Genomic DNA, 22,024 nt, shown 5'->3' with positions numbered 1-22,024 from the left:
CAGCTCACCCTGCAACCATGGTAACAGAAGAATTTTACTAGTTGGCAGCAGCCAATAGTGGGGCACTTCCCACTCAGTTCTGTCCAATAACAGAGCAGCCTGCAGCCCAGCCCACCTAGAACTAACACTGATGGGCTAGTGCAGTGACGATTTAGAGATGTAGGCTTGGTTAATGAACAAGTACAAGAGTAAGAGTGTGTAGGTATGCGTGTGTGTGTGTGTGTGTGTGTGTGTGTGTGTGTGTGTGTGTGTGTGTGAGACTGAATGAGGCTGTGCTATAATCTGATGAGAGGATTCCCTCTCGTTTAACCTCGACACATTGTAGAGTAGTACTCATTCACCGAGACCATCTGACATTCAGCACCAACAGTGCAGCAAGTCCCCTGTCATCGCACTCCCCTCACACGTTACGTGCACATGCATGCTGCACACACACTCACACACACCCACGAAGCACCTGGCTCTCATCACAAAATCAGACAGATCGGAAAATCGAATGCGATACGGTCTTAACCAGAAAGAAGCAAATGATCCCATCAACTGTCAATAAAGTCATTTATTATTTCACACAATGGATAACATGAACAACTTGAACTGTAGTTCTTCGTAATAAGTGCTCAACGCTGCCAGCCAACAGAAGGGTAGCAAAAGAATGAGCCTTTCTTTTTGAGGAAAGAGAAATAATAATTAAAAAAAAGAAACCTACAAGATCATGAAAGATAAACATGACCAAAAGCATGCCAGCAGACATGGATATACATATATATTACAGGTATATATGTGCTTAAGACACATATCTGTATGCCAGCAAATGCAAATACAAAATATATGTGTACATTTTACACATACATACTGTGAAGGATATATGCATATGCATGCGCCTCTAGTATTTACTCTATATGTCAAATATTTGCAGTTTTTAATATTCATACAATGTACAAAAATGTTTCATGAATTAAAAAATTCATTACAAAAAGAAACATATCAAACAATGTACAAGTCTTCCTTCAAATTCAATTGAAATTCAACTTTCGGCTTGTCTAAAATATTTATGCATACAATCAAGTTGAGCATGCAAATAAAGGAAACCCACTCTAGAAAAAGGCTCAAATACACTATGTATACAAACTAAAATATGCCCACACTGTTAGAAGAGCTCACTTTGTGCTCTAAAGAAGTACATTTATTGGTTTTCTCAATGCTTCATCTGCACTTTCAGCTTCGAACATTATAGCTTAGAAATGGTAACGTATGCTGTGAGGATGACTACATGTACATTTATGAGGCTCTGTTCCACACGACCCCCTTGCTCCATGTGTAGGATGCACATCAAAGCACGCTACATATTGAACGAGGGGCGAAATCAAAACTTAGGTGCCATTATCTCTCATCCTAGTTGCTGTGTTGAAGTGGTAAATGCACACTACAGGAAATACACCCCACACCGCTAACGTAAGGTCAAACACTGCTGCGCCGCCCTTGGTGCTGAAGCCAAAGACGAGGTAAGGGATCCTTACATCAGTGTTTAGGGGCCTCCGGTAGCCACCGGTCCAGATTGGCTGCTAAGTACATCACAACAACAGTGACCTTGAACCCTATACATAACCACATCCCCTCTGCGGTCTCTGTGTAGAGTGAAAGCTCTGGATTAGGACAATACTTGTCAGTGTTAGAAGGCACCGAAGCATTGGCTGGTAGGAGAGACAGACAGGACAGACAACACCTGGGGTCTTTAACTCTAGCATCAGAGACCGCTGACTGACCACAGTATGAAGGAGTAAGCTGCCAAGTGTGTATCCTCTACACCTCATCGCCTCACATTTCTAGACCCCATCTTTGCCACAACAGACTGCAGACCCACCTAGCAAAGCAAGGTTACGCACACTAACATCAGGGCGAGTGTATTTTTGGCTATTTCCTCTGAGAGCTCCCCGAACAAAACAACCCTCTTACTTACTCACTGCTACGGCGCTGCCCAAGCTGGCCGCAGGCAAAGTAGCTACAAGTCAGCCGGGATTTCCTATTTTTGGTCGAGTGCACGACGTTGGGGCTTCTATCCTCAACTTTTAAAAAGCGCGGTAAGGCAAATCGTTTTAGCATTCGGTGTAATTTAGCCGGCCGGAGCCATGACTGTCAATAGACAGTGGAATTTGTCAAATATTAAAATCACTTGAAGTTGTCATTTTTCTGAATAGTTCCTTGGGTCTTGAGCAGCCTTGATAGAGAGATAAGGTCTACTGTGGTTTGAGGAGACAGTCCCAGCATAGCTGAGCCTAACTGGTATCCATGCAGGATGGACATACTAACACTATTTACAACAGACACATTAATACTGTAGTTTTACATCTGGTTAAGGCTGTACTGCATAGAGCTGCAGTCACTATAGTTTTCATGAGATGATAGTCACTTTCTGCACAACTTATTACAAATTATTACTGGTATTATTCACAATTCTTGATACATGAATTCAATTTATTGAGTAAATAAGACCACTTATTTCTCTTTGTCGAAGGGTGGACCCAGAACAGAAATTCCTTTTAAGGTCACTGCCAGGCATGGCCTGATGCATAGCAAACAACAATGTACGAGAACGTGATTTCCATAAAAATCTCGGCTGTTCCTCCTTTGCCAAGTATATAATCAGTTATATCTCTCATTATTTACTGGGCAGAGTAAGTGGTGTTTAATTATATATCTAAGACTCTGGGTACAATCAATATCACTGGATGGAGACACATCTGATACACTGTCCACCTCCGCTGCTATAGCAGTATGTAGGTAGGTATATGATGCGGATTTAAAACAGTAATATAATAGCTCCTTCAGTCCAGCCCTTCTACCTCTGTTATGATGATATGAGTCAGAAAATAAACCAGGAGGAAGCTGGGAGACACCAGACAGCAGTGTCCAGCGACAGAAGATGCTAACTATGGAAGTTGTGAAGGGACGCCGGCAGTTTCGGGGTTCTCGTGAATAAGACACACGTGTCATTTGCACAATCATGAACATTTTGGGTCGTTGTCTGGGGCACTCCTTGCCGCTTCATATTCCTCAGGTCAAATGGTAATTTGTGAGAGAAAGAAACATAAGGCACAAGTCGAACTGCTGCAACTGAGAATCCCACCCCCGGCCGAACAAAACAGAATCTCCTGAAACAAAATTTCAACAAGGTTGCCAAAGAAACACTGATCCATTGCTTATTATTCAGAAACACCTAATCAAGAAAATACCAACCACTACCCAAAGCCACAGATACTGTCGATAGAGTTTAACAAAGGTTTAACATATTGACACACGCAAAAAAAAAAAAAAATCCAAGATGGCTACATTCTACAGTGCACATAGGAATGCTTTACATTGGTGCCAACATGGTGGAGAGTTTGTCAAACTCTGATTTAGATACTTTTAAATTATACACTGAATACTGAGACTTTGGTTTCTAAATCTAAATACTGGATTTACTTTCCAAAAATATTTTTCCAAGGATATGGATTGAAAATTATGTTAAGTAGAAAGACTGGGATTAGCTTTTTCAAAACACTGACTGTGTGAGCCCTCTTCTGCTGAACTGTCCAATTCAGACTCGGCGGGCTTCGGTTTGACGCTTTTGGCTGCGCAGCCTGCATATACAATTTGATTAAAATAATGTATGGTCTCTGGACTGGATAACCACACCGTCGAATGCCGAAACATAAGGCTGGAACAAGCATGTAAGTGCTGCATTTGATTGATGAAAGTGTATGTCTTTTTTTTGTTGTTGTCTTTTTTTAATAGTGCATTTAACCAATTTTTTAAGGTTTACCAAAAATACACCTGATATTCCTCCTGTATGCAATGCCCCCTGTTTATAAACACAATAATGAGTGTATGAATGAATACATGTGGTTCTTGTCTGTCTGAAAACAAGCTTGTCTTGAGTCACACCCATGTCTGTTTTTTTGGTTATAAAACAATACACACTTTCATTGTCTATGGTACAACAATTCTATTTAATATACTGTGTGCCAGTACACATCTATGAGCTGGTTTTCCCATTGTACAAGGCAGGCAACAGTGGACTTTGTTTCTATGTACAGTCTGGGACAGTCTAACCCACCATATTGCCTTTATGTCACTGCCCAGGAGAGGCCTGAGCAGGGAGAGAGGGAAAAAAATGACACAGCGGGTAGGTTGAGGGAGCTCAAGAAATGGAGATGTAAAACATTAGTGGGAATAGGTGAGAGGACAAAGGGGGATGGATTTAAGCGGCAGGCACCAGGGAGGGCTAAAGAATTGGGGTGAGCGTCAAGCAGGGAGGGGGACCACGAGTGCGGAGCTGCCAGGAAGTATCAGTTACTTCTCAAAGGGAGCGAGGACACTAGGAAGGTATAGATGAATGGGAGCAAAACAGGGAAAGTAATAGGGTAAGGTGGCTTAATTACTGAAGTTATTATTCCACATGTTTTTGACAAGCTTCCTCAGAAAGGCAAAAATAAGCAGAGCTGCACAGTTTTCTATTAACCATTCCCCCCTCCCCTTGCTGGTAAATATATGGCTGAAGCCACATTCAGATACAGTATCATAAAGTACCATACACATCACTGTATCAGATACATAAAGAGTCACATAATATCCTACACTATCATAAGTACCACACAGTTTTAGAGCATCAGATTCAGTATCAAATAGTACCATATAGTGCCATTGTAAATAAAGGTCCAATGAATCTTTGAAAGGCCCATGTCTGGTTGGGTGTAGCAAACTGAGGGATGGCACAGGCCAGTGTTCTCTCCTCTGGCTCCACCAACCCACTGTATTCCTCACGACAAATCAGAGAGGAGGAACAAGTCAAAGTGCACCAAGGAGTCCCAAGATTAAGGGCACTGCATCTGATAGGCTTGAAACACTGCCTCCGTTAACTGCTCTCCAGTTCTGCTGGAGGTGCTTTCTCCTGCGAGTCTAGTGACTGGAGGGAGCCCACAGTTCGTCCCTGCTGAGGCCCCTTCCTTTGCGTTTCCCCCCTTTGGCCAGTGGATTCACAGACCGCGCTTGATGCACCACAGTCTCAATAGTTGCTGAGATGGAATCGTGACTGGAGAACTCCAGAGGCTCGGGGGTCAGGCTCGGCCTGAGGCTGTGTCTGCCTGGCAGGTTATCGCACCTCTCCAGAACAGGCATCCCCAGAGTCCTCTCATCACTTCTCCTGCTAGCCAGCATGTCCAAGCCTCGAACCTCAGCCCAATCTTCCTTCCTCGTCTTGGTTGGCTCCGGTTCCTCCAGAGGTTGTTTTCTGGGTCGTCCGGGTCGTCTTTTGATGACATTGTTTCCTGTTTTGGCTTGTCGCTGCAGGCGCTTGGCACGAAGGATCTTCTGCACATGCTCAAAGTTCAGAGAATGCATCCTCCTTACGTCCTTCTGGATCTGTTCCACTTCGCGACGTTTATACCTCCGCTTACTGGGAACACCTGGAAGAGGAGAGAGGGAGAAAGAATCAGGTGAGAAATGTCAAGGAAAATAAAGAGCAAAGTAAGGTCTATAAAAAGAAAGGACCATTTGTGCTTGCGTGTCAGTTAAAAAGAGCAGTCTTGGAAAGACTAGGAAAGACATCATGCCAATTTAGCTCATGGAGAGAAAGTCTTTTCTTGCTTTAAGAGCTTCCTGCTAATTTTGAGATATTCATGTAAGCTTTTCAAATCCCAGCTGAGCCAGGAGAGCAGATCCTATCCTGTAATTGTCTACTAGAGAGCAGAGAGAAGAGGGGAGAGGAGGAGATCCTATTCTGCTAGCAGGAAATGTCTCCTTCAGCCATTTAATATGTCGCTACACAATAACAACCCTGTGCATCTGGAGCACAGACTGCCAAAAAGCTAAACACACACAGCAACACAAACACACATATCGGCACTCTTGTCCACATGTACATGCGCATACAGACACAGATACAAAAACACACAGATGCATACATACACATGCACAAAAAATGAATTCAGCAGTTCAGAATGGCTGAGCAGAAGAAACTGGAGCCATATTGTTTCCGTCACACTGGTGAACTGGGCAGTATGCCCTTTACACATTGCTCTATCCTTACTCTTTCCCCGTCACTCACATTCTCTCTTCCACTCGTCTCTTCATGGGCGGCAATGTGCTACTCTCTAATTTTCAATTAAACTGGTAACACTGCACCATTTCATTTCCATCTTTATTTCAGAGACCGCTTCCTGATCTTAGTCTGTCTCTGTCATTCTTTTTGTTTCCCATCTATGTCCCATTTCTTCGCTTCCCCCTCCTCCCTGTCTGGGCACTGTTCCCGGGGCTCGGACTGAGCCACAGCCAAAATGGAGGAAAAGCACAATCAACCACCAGTCCCCAAGCAGTGTGCACGCAACATGCTTCGTCTCTTTTCCTTGAGCTTTTTACTCCTATTGCTGGATTCCTGCGCTCTAGCCTTTCTTCCTTTCCCGCAGACTCCTGCTGATATGGTGTAGCAGGTTTCTTCAGTGCTCTAACATTTGATGAGTACATTAAATCAAAGATGCTTTTTCAGTTTTATACTTTAAATATTGTTGGCTGTGTTACAGGAAAATGTGTGAAAAATGATGCTCAAGACATTTAGAATATGTCTCTTTCATAAAACATAAGGGGGAAGCATTTAATATTTAATAGATTTTTTTAAAGATTTGCACAACGTCAGTGAACTGCCACAACTAGCAGAATACAATATTTTTTTCATCTTAAAGAGACCAAATGGTAATGATGGGGATGAAAATTTGAAAAGCACCGCACAGAGCTGTTTGCTAATGAATTAAGAGTAAGGGAAAGATAAAAAGCCGCCTAACTACCTCCCATACAAACCGCAGAAGAATATCACGCTGTTGTTGGTCAAAAATTCGGGCCTGACAGTGAAATTAGTTAATGCACAAAGCACTAAGTAGCAGTGGTTTATGAGCTGCAGCAGAAGTGAGCACATGCTCAGTTCACACACACACACACACTACAAAGTAGCAGAAATTTATGAGCTCCATACACGGAACATAAAACCAGTGACCTTCAGCAGTGTGAGAGGCAGTATAGTACCGAGAACCTGTTTCTCTGTGAAATAAGAAGTCACAGCTATGCTCACTTATCCACTGCCTGTGCTGTAGCTGAGAGCACTTTTCGGAGACAGATTAAAATAATCCTTGATGTATGTCATTTAGTGTAATTTTTTTTTTCTGGATGAAGGTCTGTGCATGTGTTTAAACAAGCTGCGTGACTTGCCGGACTACCGCAGGTCCAGTCACTTCTCTATCCTGGCAGTGGGTGCCTCTTTCCAGATGTTTTGGATCTTAATCTATATCCTCGTCTTCTCCTCTTGCACTCTCGACCCCCTAACCGAAAGCTGCTTGATGTCCTCCCAAATCTACGCTTCTCTATTATCTATTATTTCTGTCATCCTGTCTGTTTACACTGGTAATTTACTATGTTGTTTTATGGCGTACACAGAGCATCTATCAAATGTCCTATCTTATCTGGACCGGGGATCAGTCCAGATAAGTGTGTCATATGCTGTGCAGACTGCAAAGCCCCTTGAGGAAAATCTGTGATTTGTTATACTGGGCAAAATAAATACAACTTGGCTTGACTTGCCACAAAAAATTATTCCGAATTATTCATTAAAGACTTTCATTCAGACATTCATGTAAGAAAGTTACAACTGATTCAGCGAGGTCTGCTTAAGAAGCAAACGCACAACACACGCAGAGACACGCGTGTGCTTAATGATTTGTCCATGACCGACAAACTCATTGTTGCACGCTCAGATAATAGTATGAATTTTACATCTGGATGGGGACCCGTATATCTGTGTGTATGCGGGGGCCTGCGCATGCATGTGCAGCGAGCATTCTCATGCACATGCGTCTGTGTTTTAATTGGACTAAAGCTGTGAAGTGAAGCAGTAAGTCATGCTAGAGGAGGAGTGTGTGTGTGTGTGTGTGGGGTGGGGGGGTGGGGGGGTGAGTAAAGAGAGTAATGGGAAAATGAGGGGGAGGGGAGACAAGGGAAAAAGCAAAAAGTGAAAGGGAAGAAGAAGAGAGCTAGAAGGGGGAGATGGAGAGAGAGATGAGGCAGAGGAACAAGGGGAAATCTGCGTGTGGATGTGGGAACCACGGGAGAGAGGCAGAGGGGGAAAGCAAGGGCAAGAACTGCAGAAGCAGCAAAAGGGAAGGGAAGGACACAGAGGGTAGAAGAGGTATAACAACACTAGAGGGATAATATGGATGGGTTGGGGGAGGAGGAGTCATTATGGGGGGAGGGGGGGGGGTGTATATGAGTCATCCGTCCTGGATCCCCTGGGGCGGGGGGGTGTATTCTAACTGAGCCCCTGGCTTCTCCTCCCCGCCACTGGACTAGGCCCCAGTCATTAAACCCCTGGCTACCAGCCAGCTCTTTTAACACAGGCAAGGGCCTTTTACGGCGTGTCTGTAGAAAATAAATCATACTGTGTGAATAATATATCTCTGGCAAAAGCATTGGCAGGAGAGAGGGAAGGGAGGCAGGGTGGGGAGGTAGGAGAGATTGGTGAATTATAGTCGTCTCCATCCATGCATTACGTTCTCTTTATCCCCAGCCAGATGTGCTCAAAGACAGCAGAATACAGAATGTACCAAAATACACATTCATTGGGTGGTGAGAATTCGGTGCTACCCAGTCTCTTTGTCTGCTTTAAGCCCCGATAATGATGTGCATAAGCATATTTATAATAGGAATCACCTTGACATGCATTACTAAATCTACATTTAAAATGGAAAAACCCAGTTAACTGACTAAATGTGATAATCCAGCAAATAACTGAAGTCAATTAACACTCAGGAACAGAGTTTAATATTAGTGTATAACCTTTTTTTTTTTTTGGCAAACATGCTCTCATTTGGCTACATTAACAGTTCTGATCACATATAAGTGATTAGTAAAAGCATGTATGTGTCTCTTTCTTCCAGTTCCACGGGCTAGCATAGTATCATGTATCAAATATCATTCGTATGGTTTTTCTTTCATTAATAAATTCCGGCCTCCTACTTCTGTCTAACAGATAGGAACCTTGTTGTTTTATATAAGTAGTGATGTGATGTAATAAGGTCCACTGCTGGTAATGTCAGCTGCTTACACGCTGCCGATGCTTCAGATCATAAGCTTTCCACATGTGATCCATTCATGGGTTTATTTAGAGGTAAAGTCAGCCTGTGTCTGGACTCTTCACTCCCTCGCGCATTATATAGCGCATATAAACTTTGGGAAATCACTAAGGAACAAATGCAAACAGCTGTTCATACATTTTGGACATTACTTGGACGCACCGCTGTCTGTTCACATAAACACGTAACAGAACATGTGCACCACATTTAAGATAATGGACACAACAACGTTGCTGTTATTTTGTAAAGGACATATCTCTCTCACCACCAATCCAAAACGCAAATCTGTGCACATGTAACTTAACATAAAACATACTTCAGCTAAACATTATCCCCCCTCTACAAGCACAATGGGAACCGGAGCTCTAACTGTGCAATTATATGCTAATCTCCAGTATATTAATTGTAAATGAACATCAGTCATGCAGAGCAGTCAAATACATTAACATAACCATTTGCTTCAAAGTGGTGGCCGTGTTGATGTTATAGCGGGTGTGCAGATATTTAACAGGGTGAGCACATTTGTAGTTTAGACTGGAAAATGCAGCTCCTGGATGCTACTTTTAGGGGAGTCACATTATGGTTCTGTAGGCCCCGTACAGTGAATGATATTTACAGCTCAGATTTGGAACACTGGGTGAGCCTGTGTATAGCCATGAATGAACGGCTTGGATAAGCAAAGACAAGCAAACAACAGGAGTTACTGCGTTTTAGGCAAACCTCAAACCTCCAACACTTCATTAAAGAAAGCAATGTGCTTTATCATGCTGTCCCAGTGAACAGAAAACAACTGCTGCTGTTTTTATTATAAGTCCAACATGCAATGCAGTGCGCTTTCTCATAAATATAGCGTATTCTCTTACCAGTGAGGGAGGGACTGGGACACTTGTTCATCTGTTCTGGCTCCTGCCTCGTCGTTTGGAATGACATTAAGCCCTGATCTCCAAACACAGTGAGCCTCGTCCGCCTGTTCCTTCCGCCGCACTCGTCCTCTTGTGACCCCGAAAATAGGTCAGACGCTGACTCTGACCGCTGCGACTGGCTACTATAGCTGCCCATGAAGCTCTTTTTAGGCTGCCCAGTCTGAAGGGAATGGAACTGACTGTCAGCAAGAGAGTGTGATGACAGCTGGTCAGACTCAAAAATCCCTAAGCTGGATCCCAGGTTTGAAGAGCCTCTGCCATTGCTCCTCTGCTTGTCCAGAAGCTTTGAAGGACCCTGACTGGCCAAGTCTCTCCTCTCACTCAGCATGCTGAGGCGTGCATTGGTCTTAGCTCCGCTGAAAAGCCCTCCCAGGTCCTGCCGGTCTCGTGGTGAAAGAAGAGGTTCATCCTTGTGCTTATGTTTATGCTTGTGCTTCCTCTTGTGGAGACGAACCCCTGCAAGACCACCTGCGCTGCTGCTGCCCAGGGATCCCAAACCCTCTCCCCTTACAGATGGCCCCTGAAGTGGACCACTAGTGGTGCAAAGTTTGGCACCAGGCTGGATTTTTGAGTGTCCGCTGGAGTGGAAAGCCTTGGGAGGGGGCACAGCAGGTCTCATGAAGGGAGATGGGGGCGCCGGTCCTAGCGAGTGATGGGGCAGATAAAATGGGGGAGTAGGGGGAAAGTAGCCCAGACTCAGAGGAGGAGCGTAAGGCATCGCATACGGTGCTGCATAGTAATTTCCCCCTGCCAGCGGATAACCATATCCTTGAACAAAAGGCAGCTTTGATGTGATTGGCTCGCTGGCTTTGGCTGGACGACCGCGTCTCCTCTTAGCCTTCAGATCAGCACTCCTGCGGAGGTATGAACTGGAGTCACAAGGGTACGAGTCGTAGGTAATAGGGTAGTAATGGTGGAAGTTGAGGCGGAAAATGGAAGGATAGGGATGCTGGGGGTAGCAGGTGAATCGTCTGTGAGACACTCGTAACTGCTGGAGCTTTAACACGACCTACAGGGAGGAAGGAAAGAGGAAACATTTAGAAAAACAAACACCCTTTAGTGCACGCTTGTACATTAGAGCGGTTGTTAAAGGCTCACACGCAGGATTTGTTACAGTGTTTCTAACCTCGTCCAGTTCAGAGAGAAAATGAAGATGATCCCGACTCTGTAGGCACTTCCTCTTCCGCCGATGATGCTTTTGCTTCTTCTCCTGCTGCGACAGAAAGTTATCGACAGCCGTTACTTGGCGCTCGCAGCGTGTTCTGCCACCTCTGTTGGATGCTTCCAAAGCTGCTGCCTCCGCAGCCTCAAACCCACACAGATCAAATGAGTACCTGTATAAACACAACATAAATCACATTAAAACAGCAGGTAAATGAATGCGTGCCAATCTATTACATACAGAACAAAATGCCTATAAAGCAAGTAAAGGAGTATAACAGCAGTCTACTGCACCTTCGTCGAGAGGCATGACCCTTCTCAGTTTGATCTGAGGTACTGTTGTTGTCCGTCCCAATCCCACTGTCACTGGGAATAGTCTCCTCACTGTGGGACTCGCTGATGGGGGACAGAGTTACCTCCTTCACTGACGCCCCCTCTGACAGGTGGGATGGTGAATTAGCCAGAAGTCGAGGAGGAGACAATTTCCATCCCCCAGTGAGAAAGCTCCTGCCTGCTGGTTTAGAGGGCAAGGCTGAAATGGGCTGCAAACTGGGCATAGCAGCATCAGAGTGACTGGCTCTTATAGACGGAGCACTAGAGCTGGGAGATGAGGTGGAGGAAGGCACTGCGGGGCATTCGTAGAGACTCGATGTGGAGACAGACAATGCTGGCTTGTCCCGAGTGGTTTTGGGAGGAGTGGAGCCTTGAGTTTCTGCTCGAGGTTTCCGCCCTCTCTTCTTACCAATGTAGATGGTTCCTCTTTTGCTCACATTTATCTGTTTTCCCAGTCGAGCTTCAATGGTGGATGCCATGGCACTCATAGCTGAGGTAACAGGAGCAGAAGATGACTTCAGAGCCAGAGTGCCATTTTGACTTGATCCTGAAAGGATTTCATTCAGAATGCTCTGCATTTTCCCAAGCTTCGTCTTATTCACTGGCCTGGATTGCCCCCTTCCACGCTTTAGTTTGAGACTGTTGGCATTGGTCATCGTGGAAGCCATTTGCACTAAAGTGTTCAGTGTGTGCGTCTTCCTCCTACGATTTAGCCCTGCAGTGGTTTCCTGGGCCAATGGGCTTGGAGGTGAGGTGGAAGTGGCCTCGTGAATGGTCTCCACAGTTAGGAGTGGCTGTTTCTTGGGGCGTCCTCGTTTCCTCTTAATGGGAGTGTGGACTGTCAGGCTGTCAGTGTTGGTGTAGAGCGGGCTGGAAGGGGTAATGGGGAAAGCAGAGGGCGGGTCAGCTAAGGTTGCGAGGCTACCCAAGGTTTCTCTCTGCGGTGATGTAATGCTGGCATGGCTTTTTGATTTCAGGTAGGACCACCTGTCGTTGGCCTTGGTCGGTCTGGAACTGGCCGTAGAGCTGGTGCTGTGACTTGGGCTCGGACTCATATCGGCTCTTGATCTGGGGCTTGGACTGGGGCTGATGTTTGCCCTGGGTCTGGGGCTGGGGATAGGGCTGATGTTACTCCGGGGGCTGGGGCTGGGGTTTGAGCAGGGGAATCTAGGGTTCAAGCTGAGACTGGGTTTGCTGATGTGATTGTGAGCTGGATCTCTGGGTTTAAGGGTGTCCGCGCTGATCTTAGGACGACCCAAGGGGTTCTTTTTCATCCTGTTTGCGCTCAGATGTGACTCTTGGTCAGCCCCATTTGTAACTGTCTCTCCCATTTCCACCCTGTCCACTCTCTCTCCCTTTTCTCTTTTGTCAACTTTATCTCCTCTTTCTGCTTTATCCAGCCTTTCTGCGCTGATATCAGCTTGACTCATGAATCGAGAATCATTTTTGTGAGTTTCTATCTTATGTGCTCCTCTGGCTTCTAAAGGCCCAGGCTGCTGCTTCTCTGTTGCATCAGAGTCCAGAGTCCGCTGCTGAGATTGCTCCTCTACAGAAAACGAATCGTCAAAAGAAGGCCTTCTCCGCCTCTTTCTTCCTTTCGCTTCCTCTGCCAGCATGGGCATCCCTCTGTCTTCTTCGTCTCCTTTCCTCCCAGCAATTGCTCGCTCTCGTTCCTCTTTTCTCCTTTCCTCTCTTTCTTCATGGAACCGCTCAGCTGTCTCCTCTTGCCTGTACTTCTGCCTCTCCTCTGAATTATTTGGGCTCTCTGATCCTTTCTCTGGCTGTCCCCAATGTGAATCAGCACTGTGGGGATTACAGAGCATCCTCTGGGAGTCCTTCCTGCCGTACTTCCTCTTAATGTTCCCAAAGAGCTGCTCACTGACCTCTTGCAGACCCTTCCCCCTGGAGAGATTTACACAGAGAAATAATTAGGATGAGTGCGATAAAATGAAGAGAATGGATAGTTTTGTATTTCACCAACACTGCGCAGAATACTTACTGCCTAATTTGAATCACCGTGTTAATTAAAGTTAATTAAAACGTCTTCCTTTTAAATTTCACTACTCTAACTTTCACATTCCATTCACAGTGCACAGTTCATGATATCATGCATCACAAGGAAATTAAAATATACCTGCTGAGAGAGGTCAAGTTGAGAATACTGGCATCTGTGACCACTGGCAGCTGCAGATCTGGAGTCAGAGACCGCTGAGGTGAGGGACTTTGCGTCGCCGTTCGTGAGAAAGCTTGGCTCGGATCTAGCAACGAGCCTCTGCTGTCTGCTGCCAAGTCTCTGGCTGCCTCAGAATCCGCAGGATGGGCTGGAGACGCAGAAGGTGCTGCAGACGGGATCCAGTCTGTACCGATTTGGTGCTGGGGTGCGTGAGTGTGTTGAAATTTCTGAGTGGGGGAGTGCTGCGTTTGCTGTGTGTGCGAGAGTGCGTGTGCAGGATGGAGGGAGCTGCGAAGCTGGTGTTTGAGAGAAGGATTATCTCCCAGTAGTTGCAGCAGGCCTCCCTCTCTCTGCTCTGGCATTCTGAACTGGCGCTCATATGTCTGGGGATGACACAAAAAGAGACACAAAGACTGGTGACTACATTTAAACTGCAATCATGAGACAGCCTTATATAGCTGCAGGGATAGACAAATGATATGATAATGATAATGTGATCGTAAAACTATGACTGCTATATTTCATGTCTTCTTAACATTGGCCTATCTCCACAGATATAACATGTGCATAGCACAGCAACCAGTTCAGCATATATTATCGTTTTTTTGTCAGCACTTATCACATCTCTGATTTTCTCTAATATGACAGCTTTTGCAGTAGATCTGAAGATTTTCATGCGTCTCGCGTGCATGAGAAAACAGTGTGCAACAGAACAAAAGGCTTGTTTACAGAGTAATTAAATTCCTGTGGCAAGGATGTTACATGCTGTGAGAGCTAAGGGAATCAAGTTGGGGGTGTCTGAGTACTAAACACAGTAGCATAGCGAAGCTGCGTCCCTGCACTAGATCCATCATTATTTACTGCAGATCATATTTATGTTTGTGACAGCTCTCATACGCTTTTCTCAACTATAACTGCAGTGTCATGCTGTCAAGAAGGCGCCGTGCACAACATATGTCCCGGAAGTAAGATATAATTTATATACATTTTCTTTCACTGAAACGCCACAAATCTGAAGTAAGCCTCTGCTCGGTTAGACTTGTCCACTTAAAGGAGAAAATACTAAACCTTAATATACTGTATTGCCCCCACATAACTCTGCTTAATGTATCACTGCTGCATAATCAGTGTACTGCTGGAAGATGAGAAATAGAGCAGCGGATGGCCTTTGTGGTTTAGCCTGTTATTAACAGACTCAGTATGACGCAACGAGACACTGTTCTGCTGCGCTGCAGGGAGATGTAACCTAACCACAGGCCTGCCTCTCAGCATGTACACAGGGGCGTGCAAGTGCACACGCACACACTCACGCTTGTATACAGTAGATGCACACATTTCAAAGACTCAAAATCCCGGCTACACACGTTTGAAAACGCTAATCTGGTCTAGATGGAGCAGCTCCTTGTCAGTTGATAAGATATCTCCTCTTCACAGATAAATATACACAGCCACACAGACGCACAACAATAAAATCTATCGTGCACTTTTATGACAGCGTACATATTTGCAAGGTCAAGAGTGCCATATATTTCCCTTCCCTGCTAACATCCAGTTCAGCCTTCATCTCCTCTGTTGCTTCCCTATCACTCTCTCTGCTCTCCCGACTGCTGTCGGTAGTCAAGTAGTGACACTCATTATGTTTCCACACTTGTTGCAGAAGCTGTTTATTGGCCAGAAGCAGTCTGCACGAATTCACAAGCACAAAAACACACACACACACACACACAAAAATGCTGAGAGGCACAACACTCACAACACATGGGTGAAAACACATACTGGGCACGTGCGCAAATGCTGAGCGCTGTAAATGATTAACGAAGCCAGCAAATGCAGGTATGTAAATGCACCCTCAAATTTATCTCCTGAACGCACTGCCATGGTATCCTTTCAGTTGTGAAGTATATGTGTGTGTGTATGTGTGTATACACATTGACACTGGAGAAGAGTCGCTGTGAGTCCACAGAGGGGTAAGATGACAGACACCTGATACACACTTGCTTTCTCATTTAACCTGTCCTAGAATACCTGCTGTTTCAGGTTAAAGGAGGGCACAGGTAAAAAAACAGACAGCAGGGCGATGGGGGCGGTTAAGAGTGCGACCGGCAGACATACACTACGCACACAGAGAAAATGTATCTTCCCCACTGACCACATACACATTTGTGGTCAGTGGGGACCAAATGTGTATACACACACACACACACACACACACACACACACACACACACACACACACACAACCACAGAGAGATAATAAAGAGAGGGACACCTTTCCTACAAGAGACAGGAGAGCAAAAGAGAAGAAAAAAAATTAAGAAATAGAAAGCCCCCTCCTCCTACTTTTTTCCGGTTGAAGCTGGGTTGCTGGCACCAGTTCAGCTTTTTGTTCTTAGTTTCCTCCCTTCTACCACTCTCCTCCGTCTCCCCTCCTCTATGCCTCTTATACTCGACAAAGCATTTCCAGGGAAAAAACACGCAATGTCTGATATTCCAGCAAGCAAATACAAATAGTTGCCATACAAACTGAGGCACTCCCATAGTTGTTGTTGTTGTTGCTGTGAGCACAGTGAAACTTTCCTTCTTTGTCTTTTCCTGACAGGGTCAGCTTACTCACTTAACCATTCACTTATTCACATTTTGATTTACATTTCATAAAGAACTCCAAATTTGCACTTGCATGCTTTGTATTGCCCTTTCATCACCACACTGGTGGTCAATACCATTCACTAAAAACTTGTTACTCATAGGTCTCCAGAGCCTGCATAAGCAAGCAAATTGATTCAGATGAGTTTTTTTCTAATGTTTGTTTTATACACTGCCTGCTCTTGTGGTGCACTCTGTGAATAAGCCATTATCTCCCTGTGCTACTGCTGACCTGCAGCAGGGGGCAGCAGTCGGGAAATGAGCATAAGCGCTGGACTCTGACCCGTGTGCAGCTCACAAGCGAAAAAGAACTGTGAAGCTTCAACCTTTTTCCACACAGGCCATCTTTCTACAAGACCCCTACTGATTACATAACGATAAACACCAGCTCAGGGCCGAACCAAAGCATCTTTGCTTCTCAACCCATCCGACGCACTCTTCTTCCCCCCGGGGCCCTTGGAGCTCTTGGGGCTGTGTTTACAACACGGCTGAGTCAACTGCCTTTTTTCTAAGATGTCTTTCTCTGGATCAGCACCGCAGCAACATGGATTTAATGCTGGCTGTCCAACACCTGAGTGCAGGCAGATATGGAGCTGTACATTCCTTTCCGGTGGTGACGTAACCATCAGATAAGGTCAGAGCACAGGAGGAGGAGGTCATGGATAATATGTGACTAAGTGCTGCAATCACCCAACTGAAAGGCACTTTGCAAATGAGTCAGCATATATTTACTGACAAATAAGTGTGTGTGTGTGTGTGTGTGTGTGTGTGTGTGTGTGTGTGTGTGTGTGTGTGTGTGTGTGTGTGTGTATAAATGTATCACGCTGAGCAGGCTGTTTTAAATGACAATCTGGATGTAAAACACAGTGTTCTTCTATCCTCCAGTTTGATGTGAGGGGAGGTATGTGCCGGTCCCTGCTGTCCTTTTCCTCTCCTGCAACCTTTCATTTCTCCACCAACAAACTGAAATTCAGGAACTGCTCCCGCTCCCTGACACACACACACACATGCACATAGCACCCTGGCTGCACCATTATACTGGGAAAGAACACCCTAAACAGGCACACCCAAATCTCACAACCAGACCCGCATATAAACACACACATATACAGGGGCAAACATATACACAACCTCCTTGCACGCGCACACAGACACACACACAGACACACACACAGACACACACACACACACACACACACACACACACACAGGCGCACACAAACACGCTGCCCTTCAAATAGTTTTTCGCAGCCTTTTATTTGGCTGCACGCCCAGCGGTTAGAGTGTTTCATTTTTCCCTGTGTATGGAACTGGGCAGCTGTCCAGACAGACACACAAAGAGAAAAAGAGAGTGAGAGAGAGGCAGAGAGAGAGAGAGAGAAGGGAGAGAGTGGGAGGAAGGAATGGGGTGCAACTAAAAGAATGAGAGCAGCAGAAAGGGAGGGAAGAAGAGGACCAGCAGAAAAACAAGAAGAGAGGTGCCTAGACTCGTTTGCTACTGGTTCCCCTCCGAAACCTTATGATTGATATGATCCTCTCCTTTCCTCTCTGTAACACCTTGTCACGCAGCCTCTCTTGGTTTTGACACCATACTGTCTCCCTCTGCCCCCGTGGCCTTGTGCACTAACCCCCCCCCCCCCCCCCCCCTTCATCCCATCGTCCTTTTCTTCTTCTTCTTTTTTCCCTTTTTTTGGAGCTGACCATTTTCCTCCTGTGGGAACTACCACCCCACCACCCCGCCCGCTTCTCCCCAGCTCCATTCACAGCGCTGCTTCTCTGTGATCTGTGTTTCTGACAGGTCTGCACACACACACACACACACACACACACACACACACACACACACACACACACACACACAGAGTTCCTCTGCAAACAAACACCATGAATACTAACAGGGCTTTGTATCCACAGCACTTAAAACGGGATAGAAAGGCGCGGGTTTGGAAGAGGGAGGGGGCGGAGGGGTGAGCGCAGAGAAAAGGAGGGAAAAGCGATGGAGGAGAAAAGAGGAGCTGTGGCACTGTGTTGATCTTGTGGCCACTCTCACAGACCTCCCCCCTCCCTCCTTGCCAACCCCCTTATCCTTGTTTCTCGTTCTCTCGTTCTTCCCACCAGTTCTCCCGGGAATAAAGACTTCCATTCATGCGCCTGAGGCAACCCACAGCAGGGGAGAGAAAAGAGGGAGGAGAAATGGGAGGAAAAAGGAGGGGTTGTCAAGGTGGGACAGTTTGTGGATCACTGGGATCAGGCCTACTGCCTAAAATTGTGTTTGTGTGTCTGCATGTCTGTTTTCACTCAGCATATTCCCGCTCAGCCAGCGCTTTACTATCTCAGATCTGGTGGCATCTGTGCCAGACAAAGCTTCATCTGGGAAACTTGGGTGGGAAAGTTTGGAAACTGGGCTCCATTGAAAAACTTCCACTCTCCACTTAATGCTGCAATTCCAAAACTATGCGTTCAGCCTACAGCCACAGTAGGAAAAAGGGGCTCGAGCTAACTTTTTCTGCAGTATTTTCTTTCTTACGTGCCTTTTTATGTACCCTTCCTGCTGAGCATGATCAAGCCTTCGATCTATTGTGTATTCTTCCTTTAGATAGCTGTAAAGCACAAGCCGCATTCAAGGCACAGCAGTAGGTCTCAAGTAAAATGTTTCCTCCTACGTCCACAGCAGTAATCCTTCAGATTGGAGTGCTCCTAAAGATAGCAGCGAAACACCAAAGAGTCTCCTTGTCACACTCTCTTCAGACACGCTCAGAGGTAGATGACTCAATCTGAACAAAGCCCGTGATTGGCTGAACCGAAGCATGCTATTATGGTGCATTTGGAGGTTTTCACCCCCTCAGTAATGACAGACACATTTACATGCTACATATAGTGTATATCTAATCCCTGCGATTAGCATTAATGGTGTGCATGGGCGCTGGTGTGCCCGGTTTTTGAATAGCTTTAACAACCACATTTGACTTTTTTTAAATGGCAATTATCCACAAATTGTTCCCTGTATGTACGTGTTCAAACAATCTATAGATGTCAGTCAGCACATAAGTTTAAAAACAAAGAAAATGTACAACATTAGAACAAGTGTAATGCTTTTTGGATGCAACATGACTACAGAAAGTTGTTAGAACAGCGCATCTTTTAGGGTAAGGAAATTATACAACAAAACAGGCACATGTGCTGCTGCACATAGTATAAAACCAACGCATTGTGTTGGTCACTTTACTCTGTGCACCATATGACCCAATCATAGCACTTCTGTACAACAGGAAACAATTAAGCTCCAATGAGCTGCTCAAAGTCCTTAGGGATGACTTCCTGTGTGGAATGATGGGTAATTCAAGACAGAAGCTGCGCTGAGATTAAACACTTCCTCTCTGGCAAACAGCAGTCTGTAACAGCCCCACTCACTGATTAGCTACTTAAAAATAATTCACTGCAAGTTATTGTTGTCTGTCTGGTTAGTGAATCGATATGCAGCCACATCACCTGCAGGTTTTTTCGCTTCTTTACCATCCAGCATATATTACTATATAACACTGCAATATCATACTCACATTGATAAAGAAAAGCAAATGAAAAACTCATTGCACATTACATTAGCAATGCATCTCATGTATTAGTGTATATTTCATGTATGTTTTTTTCTGCTTGTCATGGCATATGGAGTAAGGACACCTTAGCGTGTCACGCCACATGTCACATGTAAAATGCCTGCAAACAATTGTTAATGGATGACTAAATATATGTCTTGTAGAAGGACTCTGGTGTCTGCAAGGCAAGTTTTGAAGTTTGCGAAGGAACATTTTCATTGCTCGGTCTGAATGTTTCTGTGAATATCTCAAGTCCTCAGATGATCTCTGGCTTGTAAGGGTGTGGGGGAGTGGGGGTGGCAAGGAAGGAGACGGAGAACAAGTTAGAGAGCCACCGTAATGACATCCTCAGTGACAGGGAGAATGGGCAAAGTGAGACACAATAGTCTTAACCAATCAGACTGCCTGCCTCCCCTCAGGCCCCCTCTCACCAACAATAACGCCTTTGTGTGAGGCTGCACTCCACTCGTGTGTTCGCACACACACACACACACACACACACACAGACCGCAGCATCCTACACTTTCTCAGATGGTCACAAAAAGAGGTGGGTGAAGGAGAGCAGCACATCTACAACAACTACATGTATGCATATACAAACCTGCCAGAATTAATGTCTTTTAGCTAGCTAGAAACCTGGCTCTCTGTGTATGTGTGTGTGAGTGCGTGTGAGTGTGTACGTGCATTTCCCTTCAAGCCCAGGCACATGACTGCAGCTGCCCCCTCACTCCCTCATCTAAAGCAGCACCCCTCCTTGGTGTGGGTGAGAGGTCACACAAAGTGGCATTCCTCTCGGTCTGAGAGCGAGCGAGCACTGAGCAGAGGGGGAAGAGGGAAAGAGAGAGAGTAGAAAACACCAGGGGTCAAATAAGCAACAGAGCGGGGCAGGTAAAAGATGAGGAGCACGGGGCATTCGTGAGTGTGTATTTCAGTGCGTGCATGTGAACATTTTGTATGCCTGTGTGCTGAAATGGACCAGTAAACAGAGGACCCTTGTGGCTCTTCTTTGCTTCATAAACACAGCTGTTTGTTTAGTCTGAGCTGCCCCAAGGGACAGACACACAGACAGAGGGATAGACAGACACATTTATATCATTTATTCATGTCTGTATCCATACTTAAGAGACAACGAGCATAAACAGCAGAAGTGCAGCATGATTATTTTACAAATCCTGGTGCAAAGAGATAAAACTGGGCAGAAAGAAAAAGACTGTAAAAAGCAGCTGGCTTCCATGCTTTTGAATGTTCAGTGTGAAACATGTAGCGCATTGATGTGTTTATATAAAGTTCAGAATCTTTTCAAACCAAACACTTGAAGAATATTAACAGTTTTAGAGCCTGGCCAACATTGGAAGGGCTAGGTTGAAAATTTTTAGCGATACACTTCTACGATGTTTAGATTGTGTATCGATCTGATCCGCATTCAAAACACTGAATCGGAAGTCAGTGACGATCAACAGCTGATCCATTCAGTTTAGCTTTACAGCTTTAGCAGCAGTGCGTCAGGTGCTAGCAGGAGAACTAAAGCAGCATGAAGGAAGCTAAAAGCAAAGGTGTAACAGGGTGGAGGTATTTAATTGGAGCTCCACCGACAGCTTTTGTATCTTTACAACAGTTTTTGATTTGTGGTTAAGCGAGCTTCCTCTTTCTTTTAAACTTGATCTCACTGTCATATTTCATACAACACTTGTTGTACGGAAGGTTTTGCTAAAGTTACGGTAACATAACCTGTTATTTTTACACATTAACTATCTTCAGTAGGCTCCACTTCACACACAATGTGTGTGACGAGCAGTAAAAGGCGGCGCCCTCAGACTGAGGGCTCAAACATGCTTCTGTTGTGGTCGTACGGAAAGCTCTACCGTTCGTCTACATATATATATATTTATATATATATTGTATATGTATAATCTTTGATGTTTGTTTGCACTTCTGCTCGTCGCTCCCTTGCCTATTGCAGCCAATTAGCGCTCGGCATAGCCTCATGCATGCATGCTGCGTGGTGTTGGGTTTTTGGAGGATGGCACAAAAGCGTTTTTGCGTAGG

The 22,024-nt window shown here is 45.3% G+C and overlaps 1 protein-coding gene across 1 annotated transcript in view; it reads right to left on the bottom strand.

The window, feature by feature from the left end:
- Positions 1 to 538: 538 nt before the first annotated feature.
- Positions 539 to 22,024, bottom strand: part of setbp1 (SET binding protein 1) — a 38,002-nt gene continuing 16,516 nt past the window's right edge. The window contains exons 3-7 of the mRNA XM_085475268.1: positions 13,704 to 14,125; positions 11,531 to 13,471; positions 11,202 to 11,409; positions 10,016 to 11,084; positions 539 to 5,444 (exon numbers count right to left, since the gene is read on the bottom strand). Coding sequence (XP_085331394.1) covers positions 4,939 to 5,444; positions 10,016 to 11,084; positions 11,202 to 11,409; positions 11,531 to 13,471; positions 13,704 to 14,125 — 4,146 coding nt within the window. The 3' untranslated portion in view covers positions 539 to 4,938. The remainder of the gene's footprint in view (positions 5,445 to 10,015; positions 11,085 to 11,201; positions 11,410 to 11,530; positions 13,472 to 13,703; positions 14,126 to 22,024) is intronic.

The sequence above is a fragment of the Copadichromis virginalis genome, linkage group LG12 (genome assembly GCF_057382275.1).
Source record: "Copadichromis virginalis isolate Kocher_CV1m ecotype Utaka linkage group LG12, C_Virginalis_male_GT1.1, whole genome shotgun sequence".
Classification (NCBI taxonomy): Eukaryota; Metazoa; Chordata; class Actinopteri; order Cichliformes; family Cichlidae; genus Copadichromis; species Copadichromis virginalis.
Note: the sequence above shows the minus strand (reverse complement) of the source record. Positions and strands in the feature narration are given on the sequence as shown.